This window comes from Sorex araneus, chromosome 5, assembly GCF_027595985.1.
Source record: "Sorex araneus isolate mSorAra2 chromosome 5, mSorAra2.pri, whole genome shotgun sequence".
In the NCBI taxonomy this organism is placed as follows: domain Eukaryota; kingdom Metazoa; phylum Chordata; class Mammalia; order Eulipotyphla; family Soricidae; genus Sorex; species Sorex araneus.
In genome coordinates, this window is record NC_073306.1 from 43483892 (window position 1) to 43502394 (window position 18503).

Genomic DNA, 18503 nt, shown 5'->3' on the forward strand with positions numbered 1-18503 from the left:
CCTGAGTTTTTCCCTCTCACTTTTGATGCACTGGTTTTCCCATAAGAGTTTAGTGTGTTTATAAACTGGCCCTTCCAGGGCTGGAGAGCTTGTACATGGGTAAGGTGCTTGGCTTATACATGGCAGACCCAGGTTGAATCCCTAACAACCTGTACAGTAGTCCCCTGAGCTAGCCATGAGTAAACCCTGAGCACAGCTGGATATAGGCTTAATATCCAAAACAGAAAGTGTTTCCTCTGCCCTTGCCTTTTGCTGTTCGCTGACCAACAGTTGCACACATTTTTGCCATGCTTGTGGGAGTTGGGCCCAGCATTGGTCCTGGTGCACCAGAGATCATGAATATGCCATGCCTAGGATCACAAACCGCAGTGCCAGGGTCAAACTTGCGCAACATCATGCTGCAAGGCAGATACTACTGCCGAGCATCCCTGACCGGTGATTTTAATGACCTTAACTAATCACTACCATAAACATTAACACTACTGTAACTGCATTTTCTGAACTATGATAATAATAAAATTTTTATAAATCAAAAAGTGTTTACCTAATGAGTGTGTTTGTTTGATTTGTAACCACCCACTCTGTGATGATTGAGGTATTCTTAAGATTCAGTATCTTTTTTTTTTTTTTAAAGTAAAAACATTTTATGTGAAGGCTTTTAGGAAGGGGATGGAGGGAGAGAAAGTGAGAAAGTAACACACTCAAGACAGAACTCAGGCTTCTCCAACGGCGGAGAGAGCCCCTACACGCATATCAGCATTAGATAGGAAAGCATGAAAGAACATCTCTAGAGGGGAGATATGGGCACCACATGTGCTCAGCCATGTGAGCACAAACAGTACATGAACTCAGGCAGCACATGTGCCCGATCCAGGAATTTGTAGGGAGAGTGATACTATAGCCCTATGGTGCCTTTTGCATGTGGCTGACTTAGGCTCAATTCCAGGTACTGCATGTGGCCCCCGAGCATGACCTGGAGTGATCCTTAAAGACAGAGCCAGGTGCGTAGCCCCAAAACAAAATAATTTATAAGCTTATATTCTAATTTCCATGAGAAAAGATGGCCTTGTTATGAGTATTTCTGAGTATTACATTATTTATCTCTGGGTTAATGGAAAGTAGAGGAAATAAAGTCTAGGCTGATCTGTGGTTTGGGGACCAGAGAATATTTCTGGTGGTTCTATCTCTGGCACTACATATGGTCTCCAAGTCCCACAAGGAGTGATCCCTAAGAACAGCCAGATGTGGAAAAAAATTTCAAAGAGCCTATAGTTTTTTGTTTTGTTTTTTTAGGCTCACCCCCTCCCTTAGTAAGAGCCTATAGTTTTGAAAGTAGCTCTTTATATGTTATTTACATATATGTTATGTTAATTACACTCTGATTAGTGCCTCTTTTTTTTTAAATTTTTCTTTTCATAAAGTTGCTCATAATAATTGATTATGTTCAGTATGTCAACACCAGTCTCACCATTATTTAGATGTTTCCCACCACCACTCAAACCTTCCCCACAGGCAGATGCTAGATAATTTATTTTGCATTGCCTGTTATTAATTGTATGGGATGTCTGTAAGAGTGATTCAACAAAAAAGTAAAAAAAAAAAAAATAGTATGAGATGTTGCGCGGCTGCTTTTGCAGCTGTGCACTCCTGGAATTTTAAAGCTTTAAATAACCGGGGTGTGGAGCCATCTCTGCAGCAAGATGCTCAGTTCTGAGATTCATTTGTGAGTCTCTTGCATAATGGCTGCTCTGTGCTTAAATGGCACCCAAGGGCAGTTGTGGGCATGATTGCCAGGAACCTGGAAGGGCAGGGAGATGGGAAGGGGTGGCCCAGTCCCGACCCCTTGAGGCCTGGCATTTTCAGTCACAGGCCTCAGCCTCTTAGCACATTTGGTAAATTTTGTTTTCATATTTTGAGCCACACCCAGTGATGCTCAGGGCTTACTCCTGGCTATTTTGCTCAAGGTGCTAACAGATCCTGGGATTGAACCCAGGTCAGTTGCATGCAGGGCAAATGCCCTGGCAGCGGTGCTGTCTCTCTAGCACCAAAATTCGGTAAGTTATTTGTGGCCCTCCAAGCAAAAACCATTCAGAAGAACCTCTGTATCTGTTGTTAGGATGAATTTCCAGACAAGTGAGCTATCATGCGCCAGGCTGGGTGGGTAGTTATTGATTGAAATGAACAGAATGGAACAATGGAATGCTATGTAAGCAACAAGAAGCTGAGCCATATCCTGGGTCCCTTTTTCCTCATATTTTTGCCGGAGTTGAGAGGAAGGGGCACACCTAGCAGTTACTCCTGGCACGGGGCTAAGGGATCATTCCTGGCAGTGCTCAGGAGACTATATGGGGTACCAAATTCAATCCCCAGTTGGCCGTGTGCAAGGCAAGCACCATACCCTCTGTATTATATCACTCCATGCCCCTTTCCTGACTTATGCCCAAATTTTTTTTTTAATTTTGGCTTAAACAGTATAGTTTAATGGGTTTTGTTATATGCAACCATCACCATTCCCAGTTCAAGAATATCTATACCCAGTCCCTTCTAGACAATCCCCTCCATTTCCAGACCGAGGCAACCACAAAGCTTTCTATTCTGTATATGTGTATTTTGTTGTTTTGCGGGAAGCCACAGGCAGTGGTTCTCAGGGCTTAGTCCCGACTACACTCAGATCACTCCTGGAGGGACTGGAGAGACCATATGTGGTATGAAGGATCAAACCTGGGTCCGGTGCAGGCAATGCAAACTTCTTACCTGCTGTACCATCTCTAAAGACCATGTAGGTCATGTTTTTGTAGCCCAGATTACTAGCTGTTAACTTTGGTCATTTTAAAAAAATTGGGGGGGGGGGTGCTGGAGTGATAGTACAGCAGGTAGGGCATTTGCCTTGCACATGGCCGACCTGGGTTCGATCCCCGGGATCTCATATGGTCCCCCCAAGCACCACCAAGAGTAATTCCTGAGTGCAGAGCCAGGAGTAAACCCTGAGCATCGCTGGGTGTGACCCAAAAAGCAACAAAATAATAAATATTAAATATTTTCTTTTAATTTGGGGAGTAGGCACCCCCAGCAGTGCTCAGGGCTTACTCCCTGGCTTTTATTCAAATCACTCCTGATGTGGCCAGAGGACTATATGGGGTGCCAGCTTTTGAACCCGGATTGGCTATACTATCTCTCCAGTCCCAACTATGGCCATTTGCAGTACTACTGAAAACTCTTAGAAGCAACATTTTGGGCTCATTCAACCTGTATGACCTCTGCTTTATGGGGTCTTCAGTTTTGATGAAATATTTAGGCAAAATTGAAATGTATGACTAAACTACATAAAAGTTCCTGAAGTCAATTGGTGCTGGAAAGGTGCACTGGTGATGGGATTGGTGTTGGAATATTGAATGTAATAAATCATGAACAACTTTATAAAAATAAAATCTAAAAATTCAGTTCCTTAAGTCAGCACATGTAGTCACAGTTACCCTTTCAAGTGTCTTGGAGGCAGAGAGATAGTACAGCAGGTAGAGCTTGCCTTGCATGTGGCAAACCTGGGTTCCATCTCTGGCTCTCCATTCAGTTCCCCAGGCCCCGCCAGGAGTGATTCCTGAGTGCGGAGCCAAGAGTAACCTCTGAGCATCGCCAGGTGTGGCCACAAAACAAAAACAAAATACATCCTAGTACTGTGTCCTTTTCTAATGTAACTTGAATTGGAATGTTTTAATGCAATGCCTTGATGGGATTCTGATGTGTAGCAATCAAGCTTCATACATAGCACTGGAGAGTGCTCTGCTTTCTTTTTCAAAAGAAAACATTAAAGCTTGCAAAATTGCAGGATATAGTATTTCAGTCATGTGTTCCTAATATAGTTCTTTAATGGTCTGAAGTACTGAGTGAATTCCCAAAATGCATTTCCCATAATCAAATAAAATACAAATGCATTCCAAAGTAAAAATTGGCTATTTTAAGACTTCCCGCTGATTTAGAATATTCATATTATTTGCCCCTAACAGATGTGCTAGATAAAGAGAGCAAACACAGTAACTTGAAATTTCATAAAAAATTGCTTTCTCTGGAGCTGGGAATGATTTTTGTTGGTGTTGGTTTTAGTTTTTATGTGTGCTGAGGCTTGAACCTTGGATCTCCCTGGCCCCGAGCTTGTGTAATTTTTTAAATTTCCCTTAAAAAATAAGCATAGGCTGGAACAATAGTACAGTGGGTAGGGCACTTGCATTGTATGCAGCCAACCCAGATTCGCTCCCCAGCATCTCATATGGTCCCTCAAGCACTGCCAGGAATACTTCCCGAGTTCGAGCCAGGAGTAACCCCTTAGCAGCAATCAGTGTGCCTCTCCCCCCAAAAAATAAAATTCCCCTAAGGTAGGATTGAGCGAGCAGAAATGTTAGTTTTTTGCTTTTGTTTTGAGGCCACACTTGGCTGTGCTCAGGGATCACTTCTGGTGGGCTCAGGGAACCACGTGGGGTGCTGGGGACTGATCCAGGTTGGCTGCATGCAAGGAAAGAGCCCTACCATTGTGCTTTCTCTCTAGCGTCAGATTAGATGTTTGATGCCCATCTCTAGCATCTTTCTGGGGAGAACTGAGAAACAGAGAGTAGAGAACCTATTTGGCACATTGAAAAAAAAAAAAACCCACCACTGAGGGGCAGGAGGTGCAGAGAGCACAGGGATCAGGATGCTGTCTTTGTGGATCAGGATTGTGTGCTGCTGACGGCTTCTGTCCACAGCAACACATGCCAAAAGTGGCCCCTGATCATAGAGCCAAGAGTGGCCCCTGAGCACCCCAAGTGTGCCCAAAAATAAAAAGATTTAAAAATAATAATAAAAAAATAAAAACCACTTGGACAATTTTAGAGACCAGGATGAACTCAGCTCTTATTTATTTATTTATTTATTTATTTATTTTGCTTTTGGGGGCACACCCAGCAATGCTCAGGGGTTACTCCTGGCTCTGCACTCAGGAATCACTCCTGGTGGTGCTCAGGGGACCATATGAGATGCTGGGAATCAACCGGGGTCGGCCACGTGCAAGGCAAACACCCTACCCAGTGTGCTATCACTCCAGCCCTATGAACTCAGCTCTTGAGCACATGTTCATCATGTATGAGGTCCTGGGTTCAGTCACTGGCTCCCCCAAACAAGCAAAAATACCACCACTTGGCCAGGAAGCTAGTTCAACAGCCTGGAGTGCATGTGTGGCACCTGCATTGACTTATCTCCAGCACTGAACGGTCCCTGATCACCAATGGAAGCACCCCCTACCACCCCGGATGCGGCAGTAGCACCCCTACCACCAGCAGCCCTGCTGGTTGCAAACCCTCCAAATACCAAAACCTAGGCAGGAGACACTATGGGGGATAAGGTGCTTGCCTTTTATGCAGGTGGCCCTTGGGGCACTGCATGTTGTCCCCAGAGCTGCGCCAGGGGTCACTCCTGAGCATAACCAGGAGTATCCCTGTGTACTGTAGGATACAGTCCAGAAAACAAAACAATGAAATCCGTAAGATTTTTGAAGACTGCAAGGGTTCATCTGTCACTGTGATTTGACTGGCCACTTTTGGAGGGTGGGGGTTCCACCTGGCGGTGCTGGGGTCGGGAGTAGAACCGTGCAGTGCCAGGCATTGAACCCAGAGCTCTGGTGTGCAACCATGAGCACCAGCCCTTTGAGCCATCTCTCTGGCCCAGCATATGACACCCCTCTCCTCACTGTGCTGGCAATGAGCCCAGATCTTACGAATGTGAGTTGTGCATTTTGCTGCTGAACTACATCCCCAGCCCCCAGAATCTATTTTTAAAAGCTTTAGTTGTTCTAATGCAAAACCATGGTTGAGAACTATTGGTGTAGGCAGAAGTGTACCCTTTTTTTTATTACCTTAACGGCTGAATGAAAAATAAATTTGAGTCGGGGGTGGGAGCACCAGTGCTGGGGATCAAACTCCAGGGCCTAACGTATTCCAGGCAAGTGCTTCCAGAAACAATAGAACGGACCTGTATCTAGAAGTCTGAAAGGAGGGTCTGGAGCAATAGCATAGTGGGTAGGGCGTTTGCCTTGCACGCGGCCGACCCCGGTTCGATTCCCAGCATCCCATATGGTCCCCTGAGCACCGCCAGGGGTAATTCCTGACTGCTGAGCCAGGAGTAACCCCTGTGCATCGCCGGGTGTGATCCAAAAGCAAGAGAAAAAGAAAAGGAAAAGTCTGAAAGGATAGGCAAAATGTAATTTTTTAATACGCATTTCTATGTAATAGTATTTGCAGATGAGTTGATCAGGCTCAAAGGTAAAGACGTTTCAGCTTTACCCTGCTCACTGGTTTCTTACCTGAAAGTGACGAAGTATTTGCAGCCAGAGCAAGGGTATAGCAGGTAGGACACTGATCTTACACGTGGCCAACCTGGGTTTGATCACTGGCACCACATATGGTCTTGAACCTGCCAGGTTTAGTGTTTATTTATTTATTTATTTATGCTTTTTGGATCGTGCCCAGTGTGTTCACTGGTGATTCTCAGGGCTTATTCTTTTTTTTTTTTTTTTTTTTTTGCTTTTTGGGTCACACCTGGCGATGCACAGGGCTTACTTCTGGCTTTGCACTCAGGAATTATTCTTGGCGGTGCTCAGGGGACCATATGGGATTCTGGGGATCGAACCCGGGTCGACCGCATGCAAGGCAAACACCCTACCCACTGTGCTATTGCCCCAGCCCCATTGGGGTTTATTTCTGACTCTTCACTCAGGAATTATTCCTGGCAGTGCTCAGGAGAACATATAGGATGCTGGGGATCGAAGCTGGCTCAACACCCTGCCCACTATACTATCACTCTGGCCCCTCCAGGAGTAATTCCTGAGTACGGAGCCAGGAGTAAGCTGGCTTACTCATAGTGGGTGAGTCTCCCCCCGCCACACAAAAAATAATGTATTTAAAAAAAGTGATACATTCAATCACATTTACTGGCATTTAAAAGGGAAAAAAAGAGGGGGGGGGGACTGGGAGATAGCTCAATAGGCTTGAACACATGCTTCGCTTTAAAAAGGCCCCTGTTCTGGTTTTTTTTTGGGGGAGAGAAGGGGGAGTTGAGCCATATCTGGTAATGTTCAGTATGCCTCGCTCTGCACTGAGGAATTACTCTTGGCAGTGCTCAGGGTACCATTTGGGATGCTGGGGATCAAACCCAGGTCTGCCCCATGCCTGCTGTACTATCATGGTGCCTTCAAAAGACCCATATTCAATCTATGATGCCATATGCCCCAAGCACTAAAGTGGTCCAGGGCTGGAGAGATAGTACATCAGTAAGCTTCAGGACTCAGAGACAGTACAGGGCATTAGGCTCTTACCTGTTACTGTCCCCAGCTCAATTTCCAGCATGTGTGGCCCCAAGTACTCCATGAACAGAGCCTGAACAGTCCCCTAAGCAGTGCCAGGTATGGCCCCCAAACCAACATGTGAAAGAAAAGGAAGATCGGGGCTGGAGCGATAGCACAGCGGGTAGGGCGTCTGCCTTGCATGCGGCCGACCCGGGTTTGATTCCCAGCATCCCATATGGTCCCCCGAGCACCGCCAGGAGTAATTCCTGAGTGCATGAGCCAGGAGTAACCCCTGTGCATCACTGGTGTGACAAAAAAAAAAAAAGAAAGAAAGAAAAGGAAGAGGGCCTAGAGGCCTAGAGAGAATACAGGTATAAATAAAAATACAAAATAAAAAGTTAAGCTGCCTTGGCTAGGGAGATGGCTCAGCGGTACAGCGCTGCCTTGAATGTGCTGGGCTTCAGCTCTGGCACGCCCCCAAGAACAAAAATAGCAACCTATTAAACTCTGTTGGGTTCTCTTTGTGGTTTATTGCTTATTGTTGCTTTTGGATTTTTTGTTATTATTATAAGACAAGTTTGGTTTTTAGGTCACACATGGTGGTTACCAACTAGGAGACCATTTGGTGCTGGGGATCCGTCAGCCCTGGGCCTCCTGTGGGTAAAGCAAGTGCTCAACCCATTCAGTTAACTCCAGTGCAGGAATGTCGGAAGATAAGTTTATAGATCCTCTGTATTGTTTTTCCTTTTTTGTGTTGTTTTTGGGCCACACCCAGCATTGTTCAGGACTTATAACTGGCTGTGCACTCAGGGATTACTCTTGACGAACTTGGTGGCACACCTGGGGTGTTGGGGGTCCAACCTTGGTAGGCTGCATGCCAGGCAAATGCCCTACCTGCTGTGCTATCGCTCCAGCCCCTAGGTCCTATTCAGGATTTTACTTTTCAGATCTACTCATGACTTTATCAGCATGCATATATAAGAAACTCCTATAACAAAATAAAATGTCGATACCTCACAATATGCTGGGAATCGAACCCGGATTGGCCTCATTCAAGGCAAACACCCTATCTGCTATGCTATCACTCCAGCCCCTTCTTCGATGCTCTTGAAGGCATTCCACACCGCTCTCTTCCTCCTGCGCAGCTCTGGTGCCATGTAGTTCGTTATGTTGAGTTCTCGACCTAGGTACACACAACTGCTGCGCAGTTTAAGAAATTTTTTTCTTTTTTGGGGGGGGGTCACACCCAGTGATGCACAGGGATTACTCCTGGCTCTGCACTCAGGAATCACTCCTGGCAGTGCTCAGGGGACCATATGGGATGCTGGGAATCCAACCCGGGTCGGCCACGTGCAAGGCAAACGCCCTACCTGCTGTGCTACTGCTCCAGACCCACACAATTTAAGAAATTTAAGAAGAGAACTCCCAGAATGACCACCAACTGCGAGCTCTTTGGCATTATTGCAGCAATATGGGAAGGTGCCGTCGTTGACAACATTAACAAGGAATACAATCAACTGGTTCAGCACCTCCATGACCGTGTGAGGAATGCCGAGAGTGAGAAAGTCACAAAAAGACGCCTGTCTTCAGAAACTCTCGAGCTATTTGCCAACGTGGTTTGGCACGAGCCTCAGGCAATCACAAGCTAAGTCTGAGCTCACAAAGCTGTGCAGAGAATCGATAAAGGAAGACCTTAAAGAGAGAAGAGCAGCAGTGTTGGCCGATGCGGCAGAAGCCAGGAAAAGTATTCGCAACACCCGCCTGTGCTTCGCAAATACAAGACAAAGATGACTGCCTTCTGACATCCTGATGGATCTATCACATCTTCCAGAACGGCAATGGAAAAGGTTATCCATGACTTCTACTTGGATCTCTTCAATAGCCACATCCACCTGCCCACATACCAAATTTCACAGGATGGATATGTCATTCCCAGCATTCTCCCTTCCGAAATCTGACAGGCCATTTCTGTAAAGTAGCGTACAGCATCCGGTCCAGACAAGGTCAGACCCGAACACCTGAAGAATCTGCAGCAGTACTCGTCAATACACTGGCTCGGCTCTTCACACACTACCTGTCTGAATGCAAGGTTCCTCCCCAGTGGAAAACCAGCAGTACTGTTCTGTTGTACAAGAAGGGAGACAACCACAACATTGGCAACTATCACCCGATCGGCCTGTTGTCGGTCGTCTACAACTTGTTCACTTGAGTCATCCTGAATAGGATTGGCAGAACACTAGAAAAAGGACAACCATGCAAGCAAGCCAGGTTTTGAAAAGGATTCAGCACGATAGACCATATCCACACGGTGACCAAGCTCATTGAGATTTCGCAAGAGCTCAAGATGCCGCTCTGTCTAACATTCATCGATTTAAAGAAGGCCTTTGATTCTGTTGAGACTGAAGCAGTCATCGAAGCCCTAGCCAAACAGGATATTCAAATTCAGTCTATCAGGATCCTCTGTGAACTGTATTACGGATTCACCACCAGGATCTCACTATTCTACAAGGAAGTGATCATCGACATAAAGAGGGGTTTGGCAGGGCAACACCATTTCACTGAAACTCTTTAGTGCCACCCTTGAGAACGTCATGTGAAGACTGGAATAGGAAGGAATGGGAGTGAGGATAGACTGTCGGCAGCAACTACACCACCTCCGCTTCACTGACAACGTCATTCTAATAACACCAAACATTAGCCAAGCGGCACGAATGCTGGCCGACTTCAACCGTGAGTGTGGAAAGGTTGGACTGCAGCTGAATCTCACGAAAACAATGTTCATGAGAAACAGACTAGTTTATGACTTTCCATTTGCCCTCAATGGAACGAACATCTCCGAATGCAGCAGCTATGTGTTATTGGAATAATGAAGTGTAACTGTACCACATCAAAGGATTGTAAAAGTTCCTAGTTCCAAGTTTTCTGGGTTGAATCCAGAGCTTTGCAGCTATATCTGGACCGAGGTTCTAGGGGTCTAACCAGAGCAGCTCTGATTTTAGTTTTTCTGTTAAATGTTACACTTCTCAATGAATTAATTCATTTGTAGAAAAGTTTTCTTGGGTTAAAAAAAATTAACTACTGATCCTGTCCATTTTGTTTCCCCATATACTAGGCCCAGCTGTAGAGAAGTTTTATTTTTGCAAATCTTCAACCCACCAAACACTTTTAAGTTAGAAGTTATTCAGAAACTAATAAACAGTATTTCTAAAAGAACTCCGGGGCAACAAAGTTCCTTTTATTTGTTTTGGTGTTGTTTTTGGGTCCCACCCAGCATTGTTCAGGGGCTCCTCCTGGCTCTGCGCTCAGGAATTACTCCTGATGAGCTTGGGGGCCCATATGGGATGCTGGGGATGGAACACGGATCGGCCTCGTGCAAGGCAAACGCCCTACCCTCTGTGCTATCACTCCAGCCCCAAAAGATGAGTTCTTTACAAGAGCTGCTGGCATCGTGTTTCTGGGCCTCTGCTATTCACACTGATACACGTAATGTTCATGTACATGAAATAGTGCAAAAGAGCATTTAGATCAGAGACTAAATCTGTGCTTTGACCGTGAGTGCCCTTCCATCCTTGTTTCCTCCCTGTGACATCTGTCCTCCAGTTGGTGCCCTAGACTTGTGCTGTAGCTCACCCCTGTCATGGTTTTCCCCTGTGGCCACCCTGCTCCCACCGTCTGGAAAGTGCTGACTCAAAGTGTCAGAGAATCCATATATATGCCAACACTACTTTTTTGCAGTACATAAAGTTCCAATCAGTCAATTGTCCTTTTGGTCCCAACCAATATAATTTAGATATTTTTGTCTGTTTTTTTTTTTTTTGGGGGGGTCACACCCAGCAGTACTCAGCGAACCATATGGAGTGCCAGGGATCAAACCAGGTCAGCAGAGTGCAAGGCGCACACACTACCCACTGTACTATCGCTCTGGCTTGCAGAGGATGGTTTTGGAGGGAATTTGCATCATTCTGTCGAGACAAAGGACAGTGTTTCCTACCCACATGCGGGAGTTTTCATTGTTAAGACTCCCCATTTGGGAACAGATGGGCAAAGAGTGAAGTCAGTGCACAACATCCAGCCATGAAGTAGTTAGAAAATTTGCCACTAGGGGAATACTGAAAAAGCCTCCAAACTCAGTACGGTAAAACTAAGTGGCCGAGGGGCCGGAATGATAGTCCAGCAAGTTGGGCACTTGTATTGCAAACAGCTGAGCTGGTTCCATCCCTGGCATCCCACAGTTCCCCAACTCTGCCAGGAGTGATTCTTGAGTGCAAAGCCAGGAGTAAGCCCTGAGCACCGCTAGGCGTGGCCCCAAGTTCCATCCTCCCAAAGTTAAAATGGTGCATGCATATAATCTTTAGTCTATGCTCTATGCTCAAGGATCATTCCTGGCAGGGCTGGGGGCATCATATGGGGTGCCAGGGATCGAACTCAGGTCAACTGTGTGCAAGGCAAGTGCCCTATCCACTAAACTATCACTCTGTCCCCTCAATATTAATTTTTTGTCTTTAATGCATTATTTCAACTATGAAAGATTTTCATTCTTTCAATCTTCTGGCATAATTCCAAATATTTAGGATACTAGATTACTGACAGGTTATTTTATAAATTATTATTATTTTTTTTTTGTTTTTGCACCCAGTGATGCCTAGGGGTTACTCCTAGCTCTGCACTCAGGAATTATTCCCGGCAGTGCTTGGGGGAGGACCATATAGGGAGCTGGGGATTGAATCTGGGTCAACCATGTGCAAGGTAAACACCCTACCCACTGTACTATCACGTTAGCCCATGACAGGCTGTTTTAGAACTGAAGTTAATAATAAAAAAACAATGTGAATCAGGTCAGTTGCTAGACCCTTGAATGTGCTTTTACTTGGTTCCCTGTGAATTTTTTTTCTTTTTTTTCTTTTGCTTTTTGGGTCACACCCAGCGATGCTCAGGGGTTACTCCTGGCTCTGCACTCAGGAATTACTCCTGGCAGTGCTCGGAGGACCATATGAGATGCTGGGAATCGAACCGGGGTCAGCTGCATGCAAGGCAAATGCCCTACCCACTGTGCTATCACTCCAGCCTCTCCCTGTGAAATTTTATTTTATTTTTTATTTTTATTTTTTTTGCTTTTTGGGTCACACCCAGCAATGCTCAGGGGTTACTCCTGGCTTTGCACTCAGGAATTACTCCTGGCGGTGCTTGGGGGACCATACGGGATGCCGGGGATCGAACCCGGGTTGGCCGCGTGCAAGGCAAACGCCCTACCCGCTGTGCTATCGCTCCGGCCCCTCCCTGTGAAATTTTAATACTGGCAGTTTATGTATTTTTGAGACACTTTGAAATTATCTTACATGAAGTCTGATTGTGGTAGCTTTATTTAAAATACTTCCCTTGAAAAAAGTTTGCTAAGTAGAACTTCCAATATTAAAAGGAAAAAGATATCTCTGTAATAGAAGCAAGAGGAGTAATTGTCCCCCTACCATGCCAACTCAGGCTATGTCTTTCTTTCCAGTGCAGCAACATATTTTAGGGCAACACAGTCCAGGAATGGGCACAATGCCCCGTTCAGAAAGCATGCAAGTTATGTCAGGTGGTGACTTTGAAGTCAGTCAGATAAAAGTGTTAACCAGGCTCTGACCATGGAGAGACACAGATGCAGGAAGTCACACAAAGCTGCAGACGTGTGAGGTCTGTGGCTTCACATAACAGCTACCTAATGTTGGGCTTTACTTCCTTTTCTTCTTCTTCTTCGCTGTCATCAACCTGCTGTATGACCAGATCAGCAGACCCGTCCTCAATGATCTCCACGTATGATCTATGCTCGTCTTCACTCATGTGCCACCTAGAATCCTTGTCTCCCTCGGACGGGGACAGAAGCTGCTGCTGCGCGTCCAGGTCCATGGGGAGGCTGTCGATGCCCACCTCGGCAAGGCACTCGTTGCAGAGTCTGTAGCGCCGGGTGCCTTCCTGTACCACTTGTCCTGTGAGATCCGTCACGTGGCGCTTGCATTTCCGGCAGATGAGTTTGCAGGCCTGGTGAATCTGTGTAGGAATTTAATAACAATGAAAACAGATTTTCTTTTCCCCTCTTATTTAGTTATTGGGCGGGGAGTTAGTCCACTCCTGGTAGCGCTCAAAGACCATACATAGTGCCAGGGATCGAATTGGGATCAACGGTGTACAAAGCAAGTGCCTTAAGCTCTGCACTATCTCTCCTGCCCTGCTAGGGAGTTTTGGGTCAAAAATAATATAAGTGGGTGATCTGATGCTACTGAGTAATCATTGTTTTGTTTTGTGGCTTTTTTGCTTTTTGGGTCATACCCGGCGATGCTCAGGGGTTACTCCTGGCTCTGCATTCAGGAATTATTCCTGGTGGTACTCGGGGGACCATATGGTATGCTGGGAATTGAACCCAGGTCAGCTGTGTGCAAGGCAAATGCCCTGCCCATTGCGCTATCGCTCCAGCCCCTGTTTTTTATTTGTAATTATTTTCCCTCGCATGTTTGAGGGCCTCATACATACAAGGCACAGGTTTACCACTGAGTTACACTCAAACCTGCACATTTTTCTTAAGTAAAATGAGGGATCAGGGAAGTAGTACAGCAGAGAAGGGGCTTACCTTGCATGCAGCTGATCTGGGTTCAAGCCCTGGAACCCCATATGGTCTCCTGAGCCCTCCAGGAGTGATGCCTGAGTGTAGAGCTAGGAGTAAGCCCTGAGTATCATCAGTTATGCTCAAAAACAAAACGAAAAGGAGTAGAATGATGAAAATGCAAATACATACTGTTCGGAAATGGCTACTGAGATGGTCTAGCCTGCTGAACCTTTTCCCACAAGCTTGACAGGGGTAGGGCCTTTCCCCCGTGTGACAGCGAAGGTGGCGCTTGAGGTCAGCTTTCCTTTTCACCACGTGTGTGCAGAAAGGGCACTTAAACCGCATCCGGGGCAGGTCATCTGTCAGGAGACAGTTGCAGGAAATCACTGGTAAGCTCACAAAACAATTCTTTTATTTTTTGGGGTCACACACGGCGATTCACAAGGGTTACTCCTGGTTCTGCCCTCAGGAATTACTCCTGGCAGTGCTCGGGGGACCATATGGGATGCTGGGAATCGAACCCGGGTTGGCCGCATGCAAGGCAAATGCCTTACCCGCTGTGCTATCATTCCAGCCCCAATATTTCACCCTTGTTTTAAAATATGTATTCAAATGTTTGTGACTGAAGGCATGTTTCAGCAATTGAACAGCTGTTCATTATTGAATTTAAGATTTAAATAACCTAGAATGATAGGGGCCAGAGAGCTAGCTCAATGGGCCGAACCCAGGCTTTATATGTGGGAGGCCCAGGTATGAGTCCTGGTTATCAAACACAGACCTATATGCAGACAGTGTCCCCTGAACACTGCCAAGAGTGACCTCTCACTAGCATAGATCAGGAAGTAGCCCCTGAGCATCATTGGATATGATTCCAAAAATAAATAACCTAGAATTATAAAAGAACAGAGTAAAATAAAAGATATTTTACTTTTAGGAGGCTTTTAGGGGGCCAGAGAGGTAACACAGCGCGTTGGGCGTTTGCCTTACACGTGGCTGACCCAGGTTCAATCCCCGGCATCCCATATGGTCCCCCAAGCACTGCCAGGAGTAATTCCTGAGTGCAGAGCCAGGAGTAACCCCTGAGCATCACTGGGTGTGACCCAAAAAGAAAAAAAAAATAGACTACTTTTATGCTGTTTTTTATTTGTTTTTTTTTTTTTTCTTTTTGGGTCACACCCGGCGATGCACAGGGGTTACTCCTGGCTTTGCACTCAGGAATTAACCCTGGCGGTGCTCAGGGGACCATATGGGTTGCTGGGAATCAACCCAGGTCGGCCGCGTGCAAGGCAAACGCCCTACCCGCTGTACTCTTGCTCCAGCCCTATGCTGTTTTTTAAATGTTACTGAATTTAAATTTCATTTTTGTGGGAAAGGGGTGGTCTTCCCAGCAGTGTTGGGGGTAACCACACCCAGCAGTGCAGGGAAGTCATGTGGTGCCAGGGCTTGAACCCGGGGCCTGTGTGCATACTAGGCACACCCTCCAGTCTTTGGAGCTAGCCACCCAGCAAATTTGTTTAAAAATATAACGGGTTGGAGGAATGGGTACTCAAGCAGTGTATGACTGAAACACAAGCATGAAAATATGTAAATCTGTACCCTCACGGTGATTCATATAATAAATAAATAAATAAATAAAAATATAACGGGGTACGGGAGCAATAATACGGGCGGGGCACTAGCCTGCCATACACACAGTCCACCTGGGTTCCATTCCCGGCATCCCATATGGTCCTCTGAGCACCACCAGGGAAAGAAGTGAGCCCTGAGCACAGCTGGGTGTGGCCCAAAACAAAAAAAGAAGCAACAGAGGGGGCGGGATGGGGGTGTCAGTGGTGGCTGAGTGGCTGATGAACATGGTCTGCATACAGGTCTGTGTTTGATGCCTGGTCTCATGGCTCCCTGAGACCAGTCAGGAGTGAGCCCTGAGCACTGAGCCAGGAGTAGTAGCCTGAGTACCTCTGGGTGTGGTACCTTCTCAGTCCCTGAAAAGCAACAAAGGGCCAGGAAGACAGCTTAGAGGACTAGCATTCAGACTTTGTATGCTGCAGACCTTGTTTAAACCCCAGCACGATTCCCCAACGTGCCAGGAGCAAACACCAAGTAATGTGCCTGGAGTAGTCCCTGTGTAAGGCCGGGTGTAGCCTAAAACTCCAAAGCAGTAGCAATAATAATAATAATAATAATAATAATAATAATAATAATAATAATAATAATAATAATAATAATAATAAATGTACAAAGAAGACTTGCCAGATTTGCTCTATTATCTCTGCCATGGTTAACAGAGTACCATATGACCTTTAGTAACATCTATATGATAATTTTGTTTTTGGATTATAACCAGCTGTGCTCAGGGCTCACTCCTGGCAGTGATACAGGTTATCACTTAGGTTGACCGATGCAAGGTAAAAGCCCTACCTACTGTACTATCTCTGCAGATACTACTTCACTCTTTTTTTTTTTTTCCACACCTGGCTGTGCTCAGGGGTTACTCCTGGGTCTGTGATGCAAGGCTAGTGCCCTACCAACTGTACTATCCCTATTACCTACTTAACTTTTCTGTATAAAAATAATGCCCCCTGAGTAAATTCTCAGGAGGAAAAAATTATTCAAAGGGCCAGAGAGAAGGTGCAGGGATTAAGGTACTTGCCTTGCATGTAGTGAACCCTGGTTCAATCCTAGCACTGAGTACTGCTTGGTGTGACCCAAAACTGCCCCTAAAAAAACAAAGAAGGGACCAGAAAGACTGTAGAGCAGATAGGCCTTGCACAAGACCACCTGGGTTCAATCCCTGAGACCCCACATGGCCCCCAGAGCATGGGCAGTAGTTCCTGAGTGCAGAACAGGGGTACACTCTGAGCACAGCACGGTGTGGCCCAAAAGCAAAATAAGCAAGCAAGCAAAAAAATGAAAATGTCTTAGGGATAGAATCACACATAAGAGGCTTTTTGCTCATTTGTTTTGGGCCACACCTGGCTCTGTGCTCAAAAATTATACTGACTGCTGGGATGCCTGGGATTAATCTCGAGCCAGCTGCATGCAGGGCAAACTCCCGACCCCCAGTATTATCTCCCCAGACCCTACACAAGAACTTTAAATATTTAACAGTAATTTAAACACCAACAGACTGGTTTATAAAATCATGGGTTCTGACCCTCTGAATTCTAGTGTTTTGTTGTTAAACTTATCAATTTAAATAACTTCACTCCTTACATCGCTGAGGGGAGCATGGGATATTGCAGATGGAATCAGGACCCCTGCACACAAAACCTGGCTCGAGCCTGCTGGCCCATCTCTCAAGTCCCGGAGGTCTGACATAAAAAAACACAAGGGCATGTGAAAAGAGGATTGATATTTGTAGGAATCTTGAAACCTGACTGTGGGAGCTCGTTCTCTTTGAGGGTACCTGAAAAACTTCTGGGTATGCCATCAGATCCTTGACCATATGGATAGCCAATAGGAGCAGAGTCTATTTCCACATCAGTTTGTGCTTGTTCTTCAGACTGGGAAACGTGGCTGGAAGAATCAGAGGTCTGCACTTCCCGTTTACTTGACTTAAAATGAGCAACTTCAGGAGGCTTTGACAGCCTCAGGTGTTTTGACTTTTTAATGGAATCCTTCCTCTGTTCATGCTTGGCCAGAATTTGTTGCATATTTCTTTGAGAAGGTAGATGGTAATTATATTTATTCCAAGATTTCCCACTTACTCCACCTGTTCCTTGATCGGGGCTCAGGCGGGAATGTGGAGAACTGCTTTCTTCTTGCCAGCCGCCACTATAAAAAGAACGCTCTAGACCATTCGAACTGGCATCTTTATCAGAGAGACTGAAATAGCGATCCTTCTCTTTCTCACTAATGTCTAATGAAGATTTGATGAAGGTCTTACACACACTGATGACGTCAGTCATCTGCAGGAAGCTGGCAGCGGACATCACCTCTATCACATTCTGACCAGTAAGGGAGAGTTTGCCAGAGTAGACGAAGTCCAGGATAACGGTAAAAGTGTCTGGGGAGAAAGCCTGAAAGGTAGCTGTGGTCGGCTGGCTTGTCTCCTTTGAATTCTGGGAGAGGAGCATTTTAAAGTATCCACTACTAGCAAAGAGCACATTTCGGTGTGCCTTGAAGACTTTGCCTTCCACGAGAATACTGCAGTCACAAAACACATCTTGTCTGCGTTGTTCGTTCAGTTGCTGCAGGAGATGGGACTGATGAGAGGAGATCTCCATTCTAAAGAGGAAAAGACACGTGGTTATCAAACAAGATAGGACACTTCTTTCCCAGGGGCAGTCAACGAAAGGAATGATCAGAAACCTCTATCTTTTCCATTAAAAACATTTTCTCACTGGGAGGCCCCAGATGGAGCAGGTGCAGTCTCCCCGTCTTCTCCAGAAGGAATCCCGGCGACCATGAGCGTCTACAAGCATGGCTCCGGTATGTGGGTACCAGGACTATTCCTTCAAAGCTCCTTTCCTGATATGCAAAGTGAACAATGGAAATAAATGATCTAGCATCTGCCCCTAGAAGGCAGGCTTGAATGATGGTGGGAATACCAGAGCAAAATATAATGCCCAAAACTAGAGAGAGAGTATCTGAGCAATTGTCTGCCGTAGAGGCAGG

General features: G+C 45.9%; 1 protein-coding gene across 2 annotated transcripts in view; it reads right to left on the minus strand.

Moving 5' to 3' along the window:
• Positions 1–12650: 12650 nt before the first annotated feature.
• The window catches only part of ZBTB8A (zinc finger and BTB domain containing 8A), a 39549-nt gene continuing 33696 nt past the window's right edge, over positions 12651–18503 (minus strand). For both annotated transcript variants that reach the window (XM_055139490.1, XM_055139489.1), the window contains 3 exons: positions 17293–18113; positions 14076–14245; positions 12651–13333 (listed from right to left, as the gene is read on the minus strand). In XM_055139490.1, coding sequence (XP_054995465.1) covers positions 13001–13333; positions 14076–14245; positions 17293–18112 — 1323 coding nt within the window. In that variant the 5' untranslated portion in view covers position 18113 and the 3' untranslated portion in view covers positions 12651–13000. The remainder of the gene's footprint in view (positions 13334–14075; positions 14246–17292; positions 18114–18503) is intronic.